This window comes from Mugil cephalus, chromosome 17 (genome assembly GCF_022458985.1).
Source record: "Mugil cephalus isolate CIBA_MC_2020 chromosome 17, CIBA_Mcephalus_1.1, whole genome shotgun sequence".
NCBI lineage: Eukaryota > Metazoa > Chordata > Actinopteri > Mugiliformes > Mugilidae > Mugil > Mugil cephalus.
Window position 1 is genome coordinate 6,488,272 of NC_061786.1, and position 23,766 is coordinate 6,512,037.

The 23,766-nt window shown below is 40.6% G+C and overlaps 1 protein-coding gene across 2 annotated transcripts in view; it reads right to left on the minus strand.

The window, feature by feature from the left end:
* Nucleotides 1–488: 488 nt before the first annotated feature.
* The window catches only part of syt14a (synaptotagmin XIVa), a 38,442-nt gene continuing 15,164 nt past the window's right edge, over nucleotides 489–23,766 (minus strand). The window contains exons 3-9 of one of the 2 annotated variants that reach the window (XM_047610889.1): nucleotides 20,287–20,439; nucleotides 17,900–18,127; nucleotides 10,911–11,182; nucleotides 10,384–10,833; nucleotides 8,562–8,751; nucleotides 7,963–8,019; nucleotides 489–4,811 (exon numbers count right to left, since the gene is read on the minus strand). In XM_047610889.1, coding sequence (XP_047466845.1) covers nucleotides 4,498–4,811; nucleotides 7,963–8,019; nucleotides 8,562–8,751; nucleotides 10,384–10,833; nucleotides 10,911–11,182; nucleotides 17,900–18,127; nucleotides 20,287–20,386 — 1,611 coding nt within the window. In that variant the 5' untranslated portion in view covers nucleotides 20,387–20,439 and the 3' untranslated portion in view covers nucleotides 489–4,497. The remainder of the gene's footprint in view (nucleotides 4,812–7,962; nucleotides 8,020–8,561; nucleotides 8,752–10,383; nucleotides 10,834–10,910; nucleotides 11,183–17,899; nucleotides 18,128–20,286; nucleotides 20,440–23,766) is intronic. The other variant, XM_047610890.1, reaches the window with a different exon arrangement.

Below are 23,766 nucleotides of genomic sequence, written 5' to 3' on the forward strand. Positions count from 1 at the left end.
TCTACAGTACAATCCCAAATCAATCTGATGTCACATGTTTTGTATGTTTATTCTACAGCAGATGGATATTTAGAAGTATATGAATAGCAGTGTTACATATTGTATAGTTTTCAGTGTAATGAGCCACCACTGTTTGGGGAAACCACTCCCCAGAAGAACTGCAGGCAATCTGGTTCCAGTCAAAAACATTGCAGCACTCAATTAAATTCATATGAAAAGTTAAAAGGTATTAAAGTTCAAACTCTGCTAGATAAGCAGCAAAATGCAATGGCTGCTCCACCTGTTGGTTGTTTCACGGCAATGCGTGGTAGAATTCTGTGAACACGAGTAACTGTTTAAGGTCATATCTACCTCTAAAATCTAAATCTAAAACCAAAATCTCAAACCCAGGAAGTAAAAAAAAAAAAAAAAAAAAAAATGTTCGCACTGATGTGATACAAGAACTGCACCAACAAAAGCATGTTTTTTTTTCTTTTTGATATTTTTTAAACAATAATATCATCACATAGAAATTCTTCCTACCTTAAATCAGTTTGTGAGACGATTTACAAATCCAACTCAGTCTGAAGTACAGAAGAAAAAGTACATTTACAAGTACGTTAAGACACTGTGACACAAGGTTGCCGAGTGAAAAACAGTAAGGCACCGATGCCACCTGTGGCATGGGTAGTTTCTGAACTAAAAGGAGAAATCGGTTGCAGATTAAAACCAGCGTTATAAACAAGACGATTGTCAAGAAAATGAAAGAATAAGGAACAATACTGCAAAAGCATAAATATACTGTTTTAAAAACCTTATAAGTGGAACACATCTTGTGAAAGATTAGGGAAAGATTCAAATCCCTTCGACTAGAGCGTCAACTGCCAGGTTTCTGTGGTTTTGTACGGAAGCAACGAAGTGCCATTATAATTGGAATTTATAACCAGCTGAAAAATAGTGAAAATGAAGTTATGTGAAAATTTAAACATTATTCAGGGCAATTAAATAGCTTATGCTTTTGAGATACCCTCTGCATTGATTTTAATTTGGAAGGTTTAACACAACCGGATCAGGTGGAGTTCTGGTGTAATTTTAGTTCTAACCTGCTGCTGTTTTTTTAAATACTGGACAAAATTGATGAATAACGGAATATCTATGAATTTGCTGGATTCGCTCTTAAACTCACTCCAGCTCTAAAACACATTTTATTTTTTAATTTAACGTTTCACACCTTGAGACCATGAGAGCGCACATAGTCATGTTGATATATAAAGCAGTTCAAAACCATAAATTTAGTAGCATTTCAATAAATGTCGTTGGTTCAAAAATATAAGTTTTGTAGTATTCAATAAATGTGGGACGTTTTGCATCCGTATTTGAGGGCATGTCCATTTGAACCCCGAGTGGTATGTATAGTAGGATGTATACGGCCTTAAGAGAAGCAGCAGTAAAACATAAAACTTCCAGTAAGTTTTCAGGCTCTAGCTCTTCCCAGCATCATTATCGTATATTTTTGGTGAAGAACATTTTTATAATTGGGGGAGAGAAGCAAAGATGCCAATTTCTTAACTGGTAATAATATTGTTTTAACTAGGGAGCGTGGCTGCCATTAGACGCCCACTGACAAGAGATCACACTTCACGGTTATTAATATCCCCAACACATCTTCTGTTGATTCAACAAGATCGCTCCCACTTTTTTTTTTTTGTTGCAGGTTGTCAAATGCCACATTTTATGAACTCATTTACTTATGTCAAATCAAAGGATGCCGGTTGATGAGAATCGTGGAGTTTTGGGATTCACATTAGAAGATGTACGTGAACAAATGAGCTCACTGCCGAGCGATCTTTCACATGATGTGTTTCACAGTTGTGCTGTATAGACTGTGCTCCTGTTTTTACACTGCTAGTAAGCATCAAAGCTGAAAAGTCTTGACAGATTGGTTTGAGAAGAGCTCTGCCGGTCTCCTTCGCATTCTGGTTTAGAGGATGGGAACATAATAATAACAAGACCCGAGCTGTAAATGACTCTCCCAAACGCGAACTGAAATAATTAAGATAATTAAGCAGCAAACCAGAACAGTATGGCTCACAGAGTGGGTAAATGTTTGGTTTGGTCTAATCATTAGTTCTTCCTCGATATTGATACAAAAATAGATAACAAAACATTTACTAACAAAAGTATACAGCAGACAATCAGGAAATTTTGTTCTTATTACCGGTAATTAAAATCAAAAACTGTCACACCCAACAGGAAAAAGCAACAACTACCTATATCACAGCCCCGACGCTCCCTTTTGTGTACCTTTTCCAGTCAACACACACACACACACCTGGTAAACACAGCACAAAGCTAGCTTTTACCACAATCACAGGCACAGTAAAGAGTATTTTTTTTTTAATCTATAAATGAAAATGAGAAAGTGGCTGCAACTAAAGCTGCAACCCGTCCGCCTCTACGTCAGTTTGCAGTTCCGCCGATGCAGCTCCTATGTAATCGTTTCCCTCTGTACAGTCTGTATTCCCTCCAGTGAGGTTGAGTGATGCTGTTACTGTGTGTGCTTTCTGTAATTATGGACGCAGGTCTGTGTGCTCTCAGGGCGTGTCTGGTTTTGAACTCGGTCGACTGAAATTAACTTACGAACCGGCTAAAACCATAAGGCAAGGGCTTCAGTGTGTACAGCCTCAGCTCTTATATAGCACCAGAGCAGGTAGAAGAGAGCAACAGGTGGGTTCGCCTCTAACCTCTTAGCTGTGACGACTTGTAATCAAAAACATGTCTTAAATTAAAAATATTTTGACACTGTATATAGATTTCGAATGGAAAAGATCAGAAAAACCACCACAGTAACTACTACACTTTTCTAGATATAACATATCTCAGTCTGTTGAGGCAACCTCGAACTGGTGGTTTCCAAAAATATGTGACAATGTGAAGTGCTTATTTCTCCTCAGATCACTACTGAACTTCATCTCAGCGTCAACAGTGACACTTCTGCTGTCACTGACTTCAGGTTATTTGTCAGGCAAACGTGTCTAAAATTATTAAGCTGTTGTTTTGTTTGCTTAGGCTAAGCTTCAAATTTGGCAGTGACGACAGAGAGGGATTCATGAAAGTGTAGTAACTTCAACTAAATTTTGCAAATATGCTTCATCCTCCCTCCATCCACGTAGAGTCCTGCTCATATTTGAATGAAACATATAATTGTGGTTGAAACAACTGGGTACGGTGAATAAAATTCTTGTAGCGTAAAATTTGACCATAACAGCATCAACATTCAATTTATGAAACCCCCGCTTCTGTTTTCCTGGACAGAAGGACTGGTTCATTGAATGTTTCCAGCTCCAAAACAATGATCTGATTGGCGGTCAGTAGAGTTACCATGAGCAGTGACGATAATTCTGCATACTCACACCTCTGGCCTAAACAACAGACGTCTGGAGAAATTCAAATTCAAACTAAGCAGGAAAGTGATATGATGCCATACAAAGGTTGGACTTTCCAAAAGCATTTTTTGCTTCAGAGACTTTGAGGGTGAGTTCTGCAGAAATTAATATTTTTGTTCTCACCAGAAGGTTATTTTATATTTTGAACATTGTGTTCAACATAATAGAAAAGCTACAAATGACTTCCCATGGAAGATGGATCACTGGTGAAATCTAGCCCCTATTATTCATGTATACAGAAAAATACCTCCAAGTTGTGTTACCAAGGTACATTTCTAAGGAGGTGTACACCAGGCTATGGTGTAGGGGGTGCACCTACCTATACCTACGATGTACACACAAAATACCTATGGTGTACCTACAGCAAACCTACTGGATACCTAGGGCATACCTCCGACATATCTAAGGCATACCTACGGTGTTCCTACAGCAAGCCTATGGGTACCTAGGGCATACCTACGAGTCACCTAAGGCATACCTATGGTGTACCTACAGAAAGCCTAGGGCCTACCTAGGGCATACCTACAGCTCACCTAAATTAAGCTTTAGGAGCTATCTTGATAAAAACTGAATTTGGAACACGCATTTGTTCTACGTAGGTAGAGACCCCAAACATAAGTTCATATTATATTTGTGATTAATATTAACATTTATGATTGAACTTCAAAGAAACTTCTCATCTGTTGCTTGAGCCAGAGGTTTGTGCACACAAAACTATCTGCTGATGATTCACTCGATGCTGTTACCCAGAACGTTCTTCTTGGAGGTGGCCCTAGCTCCACCCATTCATCAGACCAAAAAAGTGTCATTTACAGGATTGCCGTTGAAGGACAACCCATAAACATAAGACATTTGCCAAAAGACCCATGAAAATGCCATGGTAAGATGAACAACTCTGAGAGCAGAAACATTCTGCGGTTCTATCGTTCCACATCACCACTGACCCCATTCACTGGACAACGGTCACAATCCTCTTTCCCAGCTGAACTCATCCATTTCTTGTCCAGCTCAGATGACAACTGCTCAGCGCAGTTATCCTCACACACTTTCTCGACTTACTCGTCCTTTACTGTTAGGACTCCAGCAAACTGTGCCAGCGGCAAACCTGCTGTCCTTTAGACTCTTTCATCTGAGTCCAGTGAGTGAGCTCCTCTTCCCCAGAGCTGTTGAGGCCTAGAGAAATCCAACCAATCATCTCTTTACGCTTCATGCTGCGCTTGTTGTAGACGGAGAGGATGAGCGTGACGTCCGATAGCTGGAAAAGAGCCACCTGGAAGACAAACGTCTCTTTGTAGGTCGGGTTGGGTTGACCGCGGCAGATGGAGGTCTTACACTTGGACATCTCGTGGCCCATGGAGTTGAGTAAGGTCAGCTTAACGTACGTATCTGGACAGGAAGCAGGTGGAGTGGACAGTTATATGGGAAATGATGAATTAAATACTTTTAAATGTGTGGTTTGCAAAAACCTAAAGGTGTTCTCTGGTAGTTAATGGTAACGAATCCTTTGTGCAAAACCCTTATGTCTCTCATATATTCTCTTACATTACATAGGGCATTACGGCCTGCTGCAGCTGTGTTCCCTCTATAGAAATGCGCGCCACATTTCCCCACAAAGCTTTTGTGCTCGTAATAATGTCACTGCAGTTGCTTTTTAAGATCACGGTCACATAGGATGTGGTTTCCTCCTGATCAAACACAAAGCACAGCTGTGAGTGTTCCTGATAACAGAGAGCAAAAACTCAAAGGATACTTCAATCTTGTTGCTATGCAACTACTGTATGTCTAACCTGAAATAGGGGAAAATATTGAAGATAAAAAAAGGACGAGAGAAAGTTAGTGATGTGTATGCTTGTGCTTTAAGGATGGCGAGCCTCCTCTGAAAAGCAGTAATTTGGTACTGTAAGTAAAAAGTAATTTCCCCCTAAAATACCATGAGAACATCCTATTATTTCTCCTGAATTTGACATAATATTAATATCACTGTCATCACATGACTTGAGCAAGGACAAACCAGGGCAATGTTCCAAAATGTGGCCAGTCCAGAGAGTCTTTTTATATGTTGGAGGTTATGTAGGTCTGCCGAAATGAAAAACATGCTGTATAATAAGTGACTGGAACATAATTCAAATAAATCCTTAAGCTCTCAGAAGAGAAAGGAAAAATATTAATCTATAACTCATAATCCTTTCCCAAAGAAAATTCTCTTTAGAGCGGATTAGAAGTATTTATAAATTTAGATCTAGCAGTTACTATTTCACATTATGTGACATTTTCCACCTCGTGCTATCGTTATTTATGTACATATTGCAAATACCATAAATCCTTATAAATATCATTCATTTAACCCCGACGAGGAAAGAAACAAAAGGAAAAGAAACGCCATTATCTGGTGATTTCGGCATTCACGCTTTCCTTATTCACCTCTTTTCCGTGCAGAAATCATGATATAAACTGAAGCCACAAATCCAGCTGAAAGTAAACGAAGCAAGACTGGCAATCACAATGGGTCTTTGAGAGTGTTTCGCCCCTCGTCTACAACCACACGCCGTAATAATGCTGTGTATTATGTTCCTGTCTAAGAGGGAGTATAAGGACTGAATTGCAGAGGCTTTCATGCTGTCGAGTGCCAGCTGCCTTCCAACGCCTAGCTCACCGCCTTGAATCACACATTCAGTTGCTCTCTTTGACATAAAAGCAGGGTGAAAAAAATAGCCTTGATTTCTTTTTTGACTGCTGCTGAATGGGCTCTGTAGAGCTGTGGATGTCTTAAGTGGTCAGTAGCGGTGATGCATGGCTCTTTGGTATTGTTGCTGAATGAGAGGTTCTGCGGCTGATGATTAACTTGACTCGTCGGCTTGGTACTGTTTTGAAATGATAGAAAAGGAGCTTTGAAATTGCTCCGCATCCTTCACCGTGCTCTTTCCACTTTGTAAGACGCACAAAAGTCAATCAAGGCCTTCATGAGGATTTTGCACAAAGATTTTTTCAGTGTTACCAGATGTGACTATTTTCTGAGTACAATTTGAGGATTACATAGCACATAGATAAGCCGTTTAGGAATGTACAAACAATACTAAAATCTGGCAGCTAGTCATTAGTTAGAGGCGTTTAGGAATACGAAGAGCATGGCAATTAATGGGAGGACAGTACGGTGTGTGTACAGATGAATATTTATGCTACTCTATTATTGAGGTCCTGCGCTCTGCATGTCCTGGAAGCAGAGCTGAAAAATGTAAAATGACACCAAAAGCATGCCAAAGTGTTTGAGTAAAGCCAGCAGTCCATGACGCACAACATCTTCTTGTAGCTGGCAATGTGCCACCAAGCAAACTGAATGGACTTAGCATGAAGAGGACTTCCAGGCATCACAAACACAAGAGACATGAGACAGTTAAAGGAGGTCAGGTGGTGGTAACAGGGCTCCATGCATGACAAAATATATGCATTCAAAAATCCAGCAAGATGGTTTACAACAAGCAAGCATCTTCATGGATGAGTGTTACACGTATGTGAGGAAGTTGTAAGAGGCAATGTATCATATGTACCCATTAAGGTCTTTAAATTTTGACAGACTTCCAGATTTGATTGGAAGTGATTTTAAGTGTTTGTTTTCTTGCTGAGAGTTAGATGAGAAGGTCAACATCTGTCCTCTAAATATGGAAGTATAGCCAGGACCCTGTTAGCTTAGCGTAAAGACTCAGAACAGGGTTAAACATCTAGCATGGCTATGTCTAAACATAACAAAATATGCCTACTAGCCCCACTCAAGCTCTGTTTTTATATTGTTAGCTTGGCAACCACCACAAGTCCAGGAGAGATTTTGAAACCTCTGTTCAGAGTCAGGCAAGTTTTTTTTTTTCCAGACTCATCTGAAACTAGCTAGTGTACATGTAGCCTGGTAAACAGAATAACAAGGCTGTAACAAATAATACTTTTTCTATTGATTAAACTATAGATTATTTTCTGAGTATTCATTATTTCATATTGGTATGAAATATATGAACAAAAAAAATCATTTTAATTGTGAAGCTTATTCAACTAGTGTAGACTTCACTGGGAAAGTTGAGAGACACAGATAGTGTCATTTAAAGTTTAATGACATGCAGGCTGTTATTGGAAATGGACCTGTTATTGGAAATGGACCTGTTATTGGAAATGGACCTGCATGGCTGGCAGGAGGAGCTACTATAATTGAGGATGAACCCTTGTGCCGCATTGATGTGTTTTAAGCCAATCGTTGTGCATCACATCATCACTGATGTTAATGCTTCACTGCCTACAAGCATAGGTCATCTAGGTCTTAGCAAGAAAAATGCCAGACTCAGTTTACATGAAATAAACAAATCAGGTTTGAAAACTGAGTGTCTGGTACATCTGTATCAGTTGGACGTGAAATGTTTGCAGATAATTGCCATGGAAACCAATTAAGTAAATAAACCAGTTAATGAGGAATATAACTGCATCCAGGAAGATGAGCGCAGAGGTTTGGAATACAACACTGATAGCACCTCACTTTGGGGCAGGAACAGAGACTCACCTCTGATAATATAAACCTGTCCACCTATCAAGTGTTTTAGACAACAGAACAGCCCGTCTGACAACAAGGGTTGGACAGCAGTAAGAAAAACAACGGACCAAGATGTCAAAAAGGTAGTAGGGTGAGAGAATTTCAGGTGCAGACATAACAGAAGATGCAAGGAAAGAGAAACAGGGTCAGAAGGCCAACGAGAACATTGCACTAAGTTCAACAAGAGGTAGTTTTTGTTTGAACTTGCTTCTCGGATCCCTGGAAGCTGACTGAGGAGGCTGACCAGGAAATGAGGGAAACCAGGGATCAAACCAGAGGAAAAACTGAAAAGCAGGTAGTGCAACTGAGATAGATCAGGCTATCTCTTATTTGGAGAAGTTCCAAGCCGTGCATAGTCGCTCTCTGGCTCAGTTGGATTTAATCAAAAGAAAGCATGTAGTATGTTTAAATCCATATGTATATAAATGAATAAGACAACCTATTTTACGCCTAAACACAAATCCTTACGCACAGGCTCAACTTGTCCTTTTCTATTTTGGCAATTGAATCGTTATCCTGTTCCACTGCTCTTTCCACAACTGCGAAACCAAACCCTTTAGGGTACTTACTGGGTGGCTTGTTAGCTGCCAGGTTTTTGAAATGGATGCCTTTGATGACTTCCACAGAGAGACGTCCTGTTGTGGCGTTGTACACCAGGCCCACGAGGATCTCTGGTGTGGAAGCCTGACTGACAGACTGGAACGACGAGGCGCTCTCACTGCACGTCATATCTGAGAGGCTGACCTGGGACTCAGCACCCTGCAAATGTTAGCAAACATTCAGAACATTCTAGTGCAATATCAATAATTCAGCAAGCTGAATTAAACATTCATGATTATCGGTTCCACTTTGGGTCCTAGCGCTATTAATAGCGTTCGCAAAACCAGGAATATAAATGAATTACAGTTCTGATGACAGTACCTAGCTATCTCCCTCTCACACAACTCATGCTACATTACCAGCAGCAAATCACACCATATTATTTTTTTTGGGTAATTTATGAAACAATCTGTAACTTATTTTCAGAAGAAACCGTGCAAACGTAAAGCAAGTTAAGCTAGCATTAGCTCTATGAGTTTTCTTAAAACAGATTACTTTTCTTTCCCTTTCACTTAAGACTTCCCCTCACCTCAAACTGCAACCAGATCTTTTGCGATACTTAACCTTAACCCAACTTACTCTTTAAGTTTCTAAGCATGCAACTGTGTGGAAAGTACATAGCATGCTAATTTTACAGGTTACGTTAGAGTAGACCAGTATGTAGAATTTAAAAATGAAATGCAGCATTCATAATTACGATTTCACCAGCGTGTAATCACTCCATGATTTTGTTAACTTAGAATGAGGCCTATATGGAGAGGCTCATCTTCCACAGAGCACACCAAGATGTCACACCCTGTTTCTGCACTCGTCCTCATGCAGACAAACCAAACACTGATTACAATTACAAGAGGGCCTTCCATCGTTTGACACTGAAGTGGCAGCCATCATAACGCTTGTGGAAAGAAGGACGTGCCACGAAATCCTACAAGAACCCCTTAATTTTTACTTTTGCAATTGTATTTTTAGTTTTGGCCAGAGTAGAAGTAAAAGCTACCATATACAATATTTGAACCCTATGCACCCTGGAGGTCCCTGCTATTCCCTATTATTAAAGCACAGCCTGACTCCGTTTTTAAAAGATTGCAGAAAATCACTTTCAAAGAAAATGCCGCATATAACCATCATGTCTGTTCAAGGCTGTTCATTATGCCCTCACATTTGTGGTGCTGTAAAAAATAACTTTGGTCTTACTGCTTCATACACAACAAATCTAAAACGCAACCACAGAACAACCACAACTAGTTGTGCCTTCTAAATGACTTAACAGTTATTGTTCTACAAAACATATTGGTTTAATTGGACACCTGGATCTATGCATAATTAAATAAGTTATTACAGCTTGACAAAGATGTGTTTTTCTGCCAGTCTGCTCTTTTTCCCCTCAACTGCTGTTGAGCCGTCACAGCATCAATAACACACTGCAAGAAACCAAAAAGGCGAGTAAAACAACACACTATTAATACTTTGCAGAAGATGATAATGGACTTCTCAACAAGCTGTCTATTTAAGGTTGCATGTCTTCTTTATAGCCTTTGAATTATCATTTTAAAAGTGAGCAAAAGGAAAAAAAACACAAATGAATTGGTTGTCTGTTACTGAGACACATTCGACCAACAAGCAAACCAAACCAACTGTTCCAAAAAATATCTTTATACTCCAGCTTTGCAAAATAAAACCGCATTCTGAAAATGTTATCCAATCAGATGAAAGATCAATCAACAAAGAGGAGCAATTAGTGAAGTGTTGAGCAGGCACTTGAAAGCCAACACCTGCTTTGATGGTCCTTACCGGGAGTGCACAGCATGGGTCTAATATGACCGGCACAGACATTTTGCCCTGAAGGTTGAGCTTGGTGAGGTAGAACACCTTCTCCCCGAGCACCTTCTCCTTCTTCATCCGTCGCATGCTGTAAAGACGGAATCGGATGGCGTAATTGCTGATCATCTCCGACTCGACGTGGCTGAAGTGGAAGGTCTCGGTGAAGATGGGGCACGGGCCTCTCTGGATGCCTGTTTTCGCCCTCTGTTTCTTGGTGGGCAGAAGCACTAGGTGGACTTGCCAGGAGATGTTACCGGTGCGTTTGACGGGAGGAAGGTCTGTTACTGCCATGATGGTCACGGCCAGATGCTGATCCTCAGAGTCATAGTCAAATACAATGTCCAGGGTGCCGTACTTTGCGACAGGATCTGGTTCATAGCCTTTAGGGAGTTGTGCAGCTGATCCACGGGCTGACATATCCTGAAGAAACCATATATTCTACCTTAATGTACAGAGAAATATCATATACAAGCACAGTATATTGTACTGGTACTTACCTCTGGGCTGAGGACAGCTGTACTGTCACTGGGTACGTCCTCCTCATAGCCTTTGTTGAGGTAACTCTCAGTCTCAGGGCCGTCACTGCCTTCACTGGGACACTTGCCAAAAGAAAGGTGGGGACTGCCACTGGTGTGGGAAAAATCACACTTTGCGTCGCCCAGGTCTGACAGAGTGCAGGACATCCTCGGAGAACCATTCTCATCCTGATAAGGCGGAGGCTGAAGCTCATCCAGTGGTGGCGTTCGTCTCATCCTCTGGATGCAGTTGGCTGGTTGGAAGTATTTCAACAAGGTTAAAAACAGTTCCACTATGGCGGCAAGTGGACTTACAGGAGAACCCTCAAATCTATTAACATGAACAGACCAAAACCAATATTACAATGGCTGTTTCTTAGTTTTGTCCAGCTTATCCAAATGGGAAGTGGTTCCTAGCCCCTGCAGATTTGTGCTGACTGAAGATGGACAACTTTAAAAGCAGGTTCAGAAAAATAGGCATCAACATCTGTGCACATTGGTATTATCAACTCATAGTAGAACAGGGGTAAATGGTGCATTTGCTATGGACTATCTTCAGCCACAGATTTGGTACATTGGTGAGTATTTATAGCAGGAGGACAGTAAAAGCAGGACTGACCAACTCAACTACAATGGCCATTTTCATGATAACAAAGGGACGTGGCAGCACAGTAAGGCTCATTTATGCGTTACATATTTGGAGCAAAAGTGAAAAACCTATGGCACAGAGAGAACGGTCCTACTATGCTAGGTTTTGAGCATGCAGGAAATAATCATTTTACTCTTTTTATATAATCCAGTCACTTCAATCTTTAAATGTACTGACAGTGAGAGAAATATAAGTAATTACAATGTGTATTCACCTTCAGGGACACTTGTAGAGCTGTTGTTACCGTAGGTTAGGCAAAGTTAGACACAAAGTCAAAGCCAAGAATTGGAGATTTCTTAAGAAGGGACAGAATAAAGTTGATGGTGATGATGTTCAAATGTTTTTTAGTTATTTAGCGTAGTTAAAAGCCATAATCATTCACTTCACCCATATGCGCCACAACTGATTCATTTCCTCACAACCTGAGTTACCAAAACTACAAGGAAACATGACTGGAGTTGTACATGTAAATGTTGCAATGAATTTAACAGCCACGCCAGGAATACCTGTAATTATAAAGCACTCATCTTGAATTAAAAGCCTAGCCATTAATAACTACAATACAGTTCTGTAATTATGTAGTTATTAACTTACGCTGTCATCTAACTGTTTAAACATTAAAATGTGCTGTTTTTTATATACTGATAGAATATTTAATTCGTAGCTGCACCATAAGGCTAAACAATTACTCAGATTCTTATTTCCAAGTGAAATACTTGTGGTTCATGCAATTCTTTGCAATTGAGAAACACTTTTTGTAAGCAATTTATCACAGACATCCCTCTCAGCCTGACAAATGGAAGTTACGCTGCCAGCCCTCATGAGCATAATATGCTCTGCGAGAGGAATCTTTTGAACGCACAACCTAAATAAAACATCAGATATGCAGCATTAAAGGACTGAACTGAATACTTCTTAATCTGCCACACATTTCACGCCTCTCACCTTTCTAAATGATTCAGTTGCCTGGAAGGCAAAGAGTAAGGCTATACTGAACATTGCTGTGGCACTTACAAAGAACCTTGAATGGTGTTGTCAGCAGCATTCTCAAAGCTGCCTCACTTGTCCAATTTGGATTCACAAAAATTGAGCAGCCGATGCTAATGCTCCCATAGGGACATGGGCAAGGAGTGCGTTAAACCCAGTCTCTTGCAAAAAAAAAAAAGTGGGGAAAAAAAAAGAAGAAGAATACAAGATGAAGAAGAAAATAACTAGAAAAAAAACATCTCCTAACTTTTGAAAAAAGCCAACACTGTGATGACGTAATTCAATCCAACACATTGTTCCCGCTTCTCCCAAGTTCTTGAAACTTTCACTCTTAATAATGTCAGTGAGACACCAGCTCAAAGTGGCACATATCAGTGGCAGGATGGAGGCAAAGGAGTCTTAACTAAGTGTCATGGAGGGCTTGATAAAAGGGGCAAATCCATTTTGAGCAGCTTTTTTCCTGCTGAGCTGGGGGCGGTTGATTTGATGGATGCTGCTGTGTAAAAGCACTACTCTTTTCTCCAGCCCGCTAATTGGGATGGTTACCATTCCTCCTCTCGTCTAACCCACCCTTGCTTCACAGAGCTTCATCCCTTCTGCGCTGGCATCCGCCTTGTTTTTCCGTCTTGTACCTCTTTAAGTAGGGAAACAGTTTGGGCTTTGAGAATCTTGACTGTGAGACTCAGGTATAAATATCTTAGGTGAGAAATGAGAGCAGCTGCACTTTGCCCTTTCAGTGCCAGAAAGTACACGCCTGACCTCTTCGTACCTTGTAGTTTTACAAAACAGTGAAGGTTTTTATGAAGCAACAATTCAGCATCGGTACATATCAATAATGTAAGCAGTGAAGGCTCCATCTCCTGTTGGGAAAAGGTCAGTATCAGATCAAGCGACACCAATAAAATCATCACCCTGATGATTGTACTAATGCAACCGAGGCAAATGTTATTATGTGTTACCTACCAAGCAGACATACAATAGATGTTAAGGTGTTTTTTTGATCTGATTTTATTGGTTCTATGACAACATGCGAGCCAGTGCTGGGGAATAAACCTGCTCCCTCTCCAGTCTTGACGCTGACAAGTGACCCTGGGACCGACACACACAAGGTCACCAGGAAGACTCTCTTGCTCTCAACTGCTTTTGATTGCATTTGCATTTGATTGCATTTGATTCGTATTCACTTTTCTGTTTAACGACTTTAACATGGAGATGCTTAGTTTAGCATAAAGATTGGTAACACCTCAACACATGACAACTAAAACTCACAATTAACACCAGCACAAGAGACCGTGCATCAGTGGATCTTCAGGTACACCAACATCAACACCAGTTTTGGGTCTTTGTACTGACCACCTGGCTTAAAATACATCTAAAAGAGGCTGAGGTCTATTACTTCCTAGTCTAAAGACTAGAGAGAAAACTAAGCCTTAAAAAAGAGTCTGTGACGGTCACTCCTATTAAAAGAGACTACAAGTATAAACTCTCCATCTAGCGACGCATGAACCCGGCACTTAAATGTGTCTTCATGTGTGTCACAGTTTTGTGCTCTGTGTGTGAATGACACAAAGGCTACATCATTTGGGGTGCAGTAAGAATATTGTGCAAACATTTGCTGACTGTAATGGAATCACTACCTATCGCAGTTTTAGAAACAAGAACAGTACCGTTTGTTGTGTGTGTTCACACTACTTAAGAGAGGTGGCTACACGTGTCCCACACCACCTCCAAATGATTGCATATTAAATGTGTCCTCAATGCATCTTGCATGTGTTCATACATTAACTTAAAGCTGGTCACTTGTGACTGGATCACCCTTGACGGTCTGAACAGGACCATGCTGGGGGTGCAGCTCACATGCAGGTCCTCCTTTACCTACAAGCTGACCACAGCTACTGGTCTACAGTCTTCTACTATGAAGAGTTTCAAAAAAAATGTGTGCTAAAAATAAAAAAGGCGTTCTGAATGTATCATGTGAGCTGAGCTCACCCTTGTCTCGATCTCACCTATGCTGTATCAATTTGCATGTGGGAAAAAGAGCATTTCAAATGTGTGACTTTTGTGAGAGAGTGTCGAACTGGATCGGGTTGTTTAAAAAAAAAATACTGTGTTTTACTGCAGTTAAGACTTTCTCACATATTTATTAGTACGTGTTCTAGAAAGTGTTTTCCCTACACTGGAGCCAGCAGCTGTTTGGCTACTGAACTTGTTCCTCAAAACTACTTCTCACACAGTATGTAGCTACATAGCACTAACCACCTCAAACCACTAAATAAATAAGTTCAAACCTCTCTGAAGGCCTAATCTGCTGTTCTTGTCTGGATTTATATGAGAATGCCAATGTTGATCTAAAGTGTAGTAAAACTACAGCCAAGAGATGGTGAGCAGGGGTTAGCAGTTACTGTGAAAATACAGGGAAACAGCTGGCCTGGCCCCGTCCAAAAGCACTAATACATCTGCCTATTAACATGATATATGTCTCTAGATTAATTCTCACAAAAGACAAGTTTAAATTAAGTTACACAAAACTAGTTGCAGTTTTGTGAACAATCACTTGTCAGGAGAATTGATTAAGATAAGATAAACTTTTAATTTATCCCACAGTGGATAAATGCATTGATTTGACACTAAAATTATCCATAATACTACCGTCCACATTAATAGGCTAAACTATTAAAATGCATTGTGACTTGCTGCTATAGAACACCTTCTTCATCCAAGCATTGACTAAAGAGAAGAAAAAAGCAGGAGGTCCAGATCATTTGTTCCTTTCTTTCTGCTTACTTCTTATTTGGGTAGGCTGAGCAGAGCCACTACTGCACCCACCCTCCCTGACTCCGGAGTTCCGGCACAATCCTCCTCATGTATAATACATATGTCCTGGGGGTACAGCTCTTCATACTCACAGACAAACACAAGCAGCAGCAGTGGGAGTCAAGAGAAAATATTACAAGCTCCTCCGAGCCTTTTAAAACTGCTTGTTTGAAATTAATCTTCTCCAACTGTCATTGAAAATCACAGGAACCACTGAAGTTTCTGATAATATACAATATTTCTGCTGGGAAGGTAAAAAGTGACCTGGTGTCAGTGTTGGTGAGTGGTTGCTGCTTTCATCATTGACTAATACCTGCTGTGGCTGTGGTTAGATTTCAGGGAGAGAAAGTTATGATGGCGACACTTACCAGATTTTCAGATGTGCAGTCTTTCTAATTATCTTTTTCCGCAGTCACGTACACCGATCAGGCATAACATTAAGACGGGAGAATAACATTGGCCGTCTTGTGATAATTCAGTGTTCTGCTGGGAAACTTTTGGACCTGGCATTCATGTGGATTACTCAAAAAACGTCACAAGGTGTTGACCTGGTCTCCAGATTCACTAGATCCCAAACTGATCAAGTATCTGTGGGCCCATGTCCATTCCCTGATGAGTCTCATCTCTGCTGGAGGCACAAGGGAGACATACAAAATACTAGGAAGGTGGTCATAATGTTATGCCTGATTGGTGTAGTCAGTAGTTTATGTCTTATTTGCCAAAACATTTCAAACTTTCAAATTAACAAACATCATATGAATAATTCAGAATTAATTCAAATAATTATGTTACTGTTGGTCCACACATTAAACAATGAACAGTAGAAGACAAAATGCACGAGGCTGCTGAGTTTCTTATGTTTGATCAGATGATTGATGTCTTGTTGTTGAAAATATAGCAAAGAAAGCTAATCTTAAGAATTTACTGCTTAATGCTTTCCAGAATTACATGAAAAACTTTAATATCGCTCATTAACACTTGTTTCTCCATCTGCAAGTAATTCAGCTGAGGACGACAGAGACCATCTAGCGTTCACTGGGAGACAATCAGCTGTTGCAGCACTTGCATAACGTCAACTGTGTGAGGAGCGCTGCTTCTTTGCTAATGGAGTCAGGGGCACGCCATGCACTATTTATCCCTCAGCTACATATTCAAACATGTCTTTAAATAGATCGTGCCAGACACAGAGGCATGGAACCCACTGTCTTATATAACTGGTTCAGACGTGATTCACCGGTTGAGGACCCTGGCAAAGACTGCATTGTTTTTGTCTTTGTAAACACCGTCAGACATAAACACGGCTGATATCTGTCTGAGAATGTTGAACATAATCGTCCTAGCATGTGTCTTTATTACTATTACTTTATTACTTTACTTATGTTACGTTCTTTGAAGCCTTTTTTTCAATTCTGCAGGATGTTAAATTGAATTTATTTGATTTTTAGCCTTTAAAAATGTGATTTTTCATTTTCTTATTTGCCAAATTTGACATTTTGAGACATTGTTATGTTTGTCCAGTAATTACAAAGCTACATCCAGTAGCCAGTTAGCTTAGCTTAGTGACAGGAAACCGCAGTACGCTTCGTAGCAGTTCCAGAGCTCAGTAATTAACACATTATCTTGTTTGTTTAGTTTGTAAAAACACCCAAGAGTAAAAATGACAAGTTTTGGTGATAACAAGACTTAAAGAATTCACTTGTCACCCACCCCCTCTTCACATGTGAAAGCACAATTTGTTGTTTTAACACGTTGGTTTGTGTATGGATCACACATGCAAGATTTAAGGTGTTAATTACTGAGCTTTGGGGGCGGATTTCGGGAACCTTCAGGCAGATTCAGTGGAGCTGTTTGTGCTAAGCTAAGCTAAGCTAACCAGCTGCTGCTGATGGCTTCTGGAGTGCCATCAATCACCTAACGCTTGGCAAGTGAATAACATTTCTCAAAACACCTGGACTAGTTACTTTAAATAAATACGTGAGCTCTGGAGGTAAACTGTAGTTTTACTAATACTGATAAACAGCTCACACTTAAAGTCAAGCGCTGTGACATATGAATAACTAACAGATCCACAGAGGTCATTGCCAGTGTTCTCCAGTGACTTGGCTCCACATGAATAAAAAAAAAAAAACACTTCTTGAAAGCAGCACAGTGATGGCGAGTCTTGGCAGATGGGGAACATAGATGCGGTAGAAAGCAAAAAAAAAAAAAAAAAAGTGTGAGGCTGTGCAGATTATGCAGACAGTTGACTGTTTCACAACCCTCCCACGGAGAGTGTGCTGAACGGGAGCTTCGCTTTGATCACCTCTCTGGATTAACTGTCAGTGTGTGTCTGTGCGCACGCCGTGTGTGTGTGTGGTGTGTGGTGTGTGGTGCACTTTTGTTTATTGGCACAGAGGTGCAGAAGATGAGGAGAGTGCATTTTGCTTACTGCGGTGACGAAAAGGAGATATCTGGGCTAATCTTTTAAAGAACTTCCGAATACGGGGGGAGGGTTCCAAGGTGCGGATGGTGGGGGACTTACCGTCGTCGGCCGAGGCGTCGCTGCTGTATCCGTCATAATCAGCAGTCAGAGGGCTGTACTTCTGCCGGCTCTCCCAGCTGAACCCTGCCGAGTGTTTGGCGGCGGAAGCCGCCTTGGCTCCTCCCCTCAGGCCTTGCGAGCGGCTGACCGCCTCCTGATACTGACCCATCAGCTCATCCTCGCTGTCCGACGATGAGCCCTGCAGGTCGGCGTCGGAGTAGGCCTTGTCTGTTCAGAGACAGAGGGGAAGGGAAGAGACGATTGAAATCAGGTAGACTGGCAGCCCCTGCTGGCACCAGCGCTGCATTTCACGATAAAAAGAACAACGCTTCCCCAGAAATAAATTTAACTGCGCTTAAAAAGAAATGACATTTGGAGTGAAACTTGATGCACGTTATGGGAACAATTTAGACAGCATTTGGTTTAGCATTTAATTATTGTTTTGCAGTTTAAAATATATACACATCGCAGGAGTGTTTGGTGCTGGTAGATGTTGCCGACTGGATCAATCCAGTCAAAGATTTGTTAAGGTGCTACAGCTGAAGAGCTCTAACATCAAAAAGAACATCTGCACACTCACCCCGCGACGCTACTTTCTCCGTTTAATCCCACCTGCACAAAACGATCCACATTACCCAACCTGGTGGAATTCATGGGGCAAATTACACAACGTCACAATTCTTTTCATTTAATCTTATTCTGGATGCCGTCACACGTGTCTGATTCTTTCTTTCATTAAACACATGTGCGGGCGGTGGATCCTATTCAGCTTTAGCTTTTTCATACAATACATTTGTCAGTGAAAGGAATAAGATGTGCTGCTCTCTCAATAACATTTTTGCGTCACGAGGGAAACACTATTTTTTACATGTTTATGAGAACAAATAAATACACAGTGGTTCTTTGGCTTACTTATGTCAACGGGCATGTTTATGGTTGTAACCTGATGTCGATTATGCACTTTGAGAATTAAATGCTTCACCAATGGGTTACTGACAGCCGTGAGGCAACAAAAAAAAAAAGAGCGAAACACAGTCAAAGGTGAAGCACTTGCAAAATCTGAACTTTGTGCAGCGTCCAGCTGTAGACGCGCTACTGACTCCTGAAGGTTTAATGAAGGTCTCTTGCAATAATAATGCCAGCACAGTGTTCTGTTCACAATCAGGCACATTATGCAACACGGAGACTTGTTATGCAACTGAAAAATATGCATTTCTCTGTGAGAACTAGAATGTTTCCACGGAGACCTGGCCAAGACAGACAGCATATATGGAAATATGTATATAAGATAAACATAATTCATGTAAATAAATGTAAGGTACTGGCATGCGGTTTACACAGAAATGTGAATATTGTGATGAAACACAAATTATATCTTTGTGAAGGTTAATCATTTAATGTCTATATGGGTGTTTTTCAGGACTGACAATCCACTTATACTCGTATTTCCCACTTTTATTTACTTTTTTTTTTAAGAAGATGCCACTGAATTAACAAGGAACACAGAGAAAATCAGTGACGCTCATTTAGGGTATTCCTGAAGAAAATTTGTCCTATTACATATGCAGTATCTGAAGTCAGTCCCTGTATCTAAATGCATTATGTCACTATAATGAATGCCAGTAAACAGCCAATACAGCGTCCTTGCTTTTTCAATTGAGACAACTGCAGCTTCGCGTTGCTGCCAGCAGGGGGAGGCAGAGCTTTAAAATGGCTCCAGTCAGACCAACGCTGCAAAATTTTCCACGATGACCAGAAAATCTCTCCAAATGTATTTTAAAGCACGTGTTAGGTGACAAAGACAAACTCTTAAATAATAAAAGATTCTGATTCTGTTAACAATATTGTCGTTCTCACAAGGTTTTGGCACAAAAGAGACAGTTAATGTGTTCATTAAGCATTATAACTGTCAACACTCACAAAAATGCATCAGTTTTGAAGATAAACAGAAAAACTACTTATCACCACGAGAAATCACTTCATCACGTTACATTGCCACACTTTGTTTTGAACTGATTTTTCAGTCTCAGGGCAAATCTAACTCCCATTGCGGGCTCCCCAGGGCCACCAACCTTTTAAACTTCTGAAGCCCTGTGGACAGACGACACGTAAACACCTACACCTGTCAGCAACAGTAATCCCCCCATGAGCTGAAAAAGGCCAGTGCAAGTGGAAAATGCCTCCATGCAGGGATCAGGCCAAGACATTTTACTACCTTTTTTGACAACATATTTTACATGAGTACAATCTTTCCTGCAGTAATTCTCTAACCACAGTGGGAAAATTCTTTTTATGCCACAGGTCCAAAACAGATACTAGATAAAATGATGACAATAAAAAGAAAAAGAAAGGAAAAGAAAGTGCAGCATGTGTACATGCAGGCTCACCTTTTAGCTCTGAGTTTTTCCTGAAATCATCAAGGCACTGAAGGCTCCCTGTGCTCTCTAGTGTCAACTTGTTGTTGAGGTACCAGAACAGGAGGGTCATGAGGATGATGAAGAGTCCGATGGCGGTCAGAAACCCCAGCACCTCTGGAGAAACTTGAACACAATAAAATTTCAGCTGATGTTATTTATTTATTTTCCATTTTAAATATGAACACACTTAACATTTCTCGTTAAAGACCTGGATAAGACCATTGTCCAGGTGATTTTAGCCTGTTGCTTCTTCACCTTTTTATATTATGTGAATTAATGTTTATTAATATAACAAGGTTTGTGGTTTGTTTACGTCCTTCTACCTTCGGTAAGCATCACTTCAAGACAGAGAGAGGGAGAGAGAGAGAGAGAGAGAGAGACGGAGAGGTTGTATCTCTGTAGAAACCTGTTGGGTTTCCATAGCAACAGGTTCAGGTGCGACGTCACTTCAGACTCCAGACACACAGGCGAGTCCGATCTCATTAAACGCAGCAGCGACTGCCACACATCACTAGATTCGCTACGGTGCGGATGTAAACATCATGAGAGGATTTGTTAAACCAGAATAAACCCTGTTTTTGTTCTCGACAGACAAAAGAAAACACGTGACCTTCCACCTGACGTGTGACCTTCCCACATCTCCATGGAGGCATGATGCCATCATCAGCCGTGGCCACAGGGGAGGCTCTAAGCTTTAAGGATGCCATGTTTTCTCTGGTAGTGGGTTTCAACAGCCTAACTATCTTCGTCCTGAAATAAAGTGAATTATTTCTTACAACCACACACCAGAATAAACTAAACCTGAATGATAATAATACTTCACGAGCAGATATTTAGCAGCAATTAACCTTCAGTTCCTGAGATCTGCCGTAATTTAGTGCAGCAAATGAATTTGACATTTTACAAAGAAGATAATAATAATTTCTTGTAATCAGAGGGATAAAATTACAGAATTCGTCATTACAGTGTGACATATTCTGGTAGACATAAAAAACTCAAAATGCTCTGTACTACTACACTACTATTTTAAGAATCATGAGAATTGTCCACATCAAACATGGAAAAGACTGGAAAACAGGAGTTAAGAGTTGTTGTTTTTTTCCAAATAATTGTCACATTTGACAAATCAATAGATCGGGCGGCCATGGTTAAAGAATTCAGACTCTAACACAATAATCACTTTGTCTGAAATAGCAATAAAGGGCCTATTAAATCCATGGAAGGCACACATTAATGCCAGTGTTATGTAATATGACATACAGCAGTGTACAGACAATGCTGCAGAATACGATCGCTTGATATCGTCCTTATTTAATCAATTTTATTGTGTTGTGTGTATACAGAACCGGCAGATCCAATGTTAAATGAAATAAAATGAACGCAGTTTCTCTTTTCCCCTGCACTGTAGGAGAGGTTTGTATTCACGGAGCAGCGCGCTGGATGGACTGGGGAGTCTATGCAGACTCACACACTGCTTACGCACACGAAGTTTGTGAACAAAAAAGAAAACTTGCGCACCACTCTGTATGCTCACGTCATTCTATGGGTAGTGGCAAGAATACAAAGTGGTGCACAAGGGTGAGAAAACAAGTCAGCGTAAGTATTTAGGGTTTAAATGAAGCTTCATGGAGGTACATCATTTTAATAGTCTACTTCTCTAACGTTGGGTGACTCATAACTAGTTTTTACAATCATCAGGCCAAAAAGATACACCCTCGGTTGAATCTGAAGATAAACTTGGGGAAAGAATGAAGAGAGGGAGCGGCGTTAGTGAGAATGAAGCAGTGAATTACATGATTAAAATGTTACGATGGTTAATAAACACGCTGTCACACGCTGCCACATCCTGTCCACTGTTATTAGCTTGGGGCAGCGCACACACCAGCGTTAAGCAGCATACAAGGTATTTCTACACTATATAGGACAACTGCACTAATATTGATAATGTACCTTTAATCATGAGTGCAGTTATATAAATCAACCTTGCTGAAATTAAAGTATGCCGATAAATGTTCTGAATAACTAACGTTAAGTGCAATGGTACTCAGCAGCAGCAACTGTCCGAGATAACCTCACTTCTCATGACTACTAAAGGGCCGTGAACAAAAGAAGAAATGATAAGAGATGGAATAAGTGTGGTAAATGTGTTAGGGTCTTGCACTTGCACTCAGGATTTCTGCTACCACCAAATATGTGACAGATTTGAGCACAATTAGAGGGGATTCATCCACCGTTCGCCCCTGAAATTACTGCCGGGTGAACGAGGCTCTGTGCTGCACATAAATGTCAAGTTCACTTTGTTAAATTAAACCAAATGGCTGCCTCGGTACAAACGGAAGACGGTGAGTTCATCAGACAAGAAAGTGTACTTAGGTGGCATCTCATATTCTCGGAAATGTTTCTGAAAGTCACTTTGGGAACAGTTTTAGCGCCTGCACATTTCCTTCTGTATCGTGTGTTCACGTCAAGGCAAAAAAAAGCCCTTCTGGACTCATTCTGGTTCGCGTTATTAGGGCTGGGGCTATTGTAATGTACTTTGACTCACATGTTGTTCAGTTCGATGTGGCAACCAAATCGACAAACATGTGAACATGCAAAAAAAAAGCAAAAAAAAAGCAAAAAAAAAGAGAGAAATGTGGCAGATTAGATTTGGTTTTGGTTTGTTCTCTGCGGCTGTAATGAGCCTAAGATTACTGTAGCCTACAATGTTTGGTCACGTGGTAATGTGGGAGCAGGAGGCGTTACCCCATGGGAAAGCCTGTCTGCTCACACTGTACCGGCTTCTCACTGTTGAGTGAATTATTCACAGCGCAGATGGATCGGGAGGGATCCTGCTCTGTATAATTCCCCAACTGCCTCAAAAAGGACAAGAATATTTAATCCCTTAAACCTACACACAGTTTCCCTCTTCACACTGGACTTCCTGACTTCAGGCCAGAGTATTTAGTTTGAATCCAAACACAAAGTCTGTATGTAAACGCTGTCCCTTCCCAAAATCACAAACTGTACGGTTCGTCCCAAAATATTGCACTGCCACACTAAGAAGTGCCACACCAGTCCTGTAATACAGCGTGGGCGCTGCGTGGTGTAAGCTGTCTAACATAATTTTTCAGTTTGACTTACTTCACCAAATCAACCGTGTCCCATTAAAATACTGAGAATAGTCGGCAGATAATGTGTGTGGGACTGATGGATGACTCACAGGAATATTAAACAAAAACGGACTTTGTTACAAAGGAGAACAATAATGTGAGAAAGCAACTTTATAACAGTTTAATTTGAATTTTCAGGAAGAATGTGAGGACCGTGTTTCAGGAACAGGTTCATAGCTCTCTAATTCATTCATTTCACTAAGCCAGGACTTTGGTATTACACAAACTATTACTCTAATGTGTAAATAAGCAGCGTTTCTAATCTAAAAATAATGAAGAGTAGGTAAGCTGTATAAGG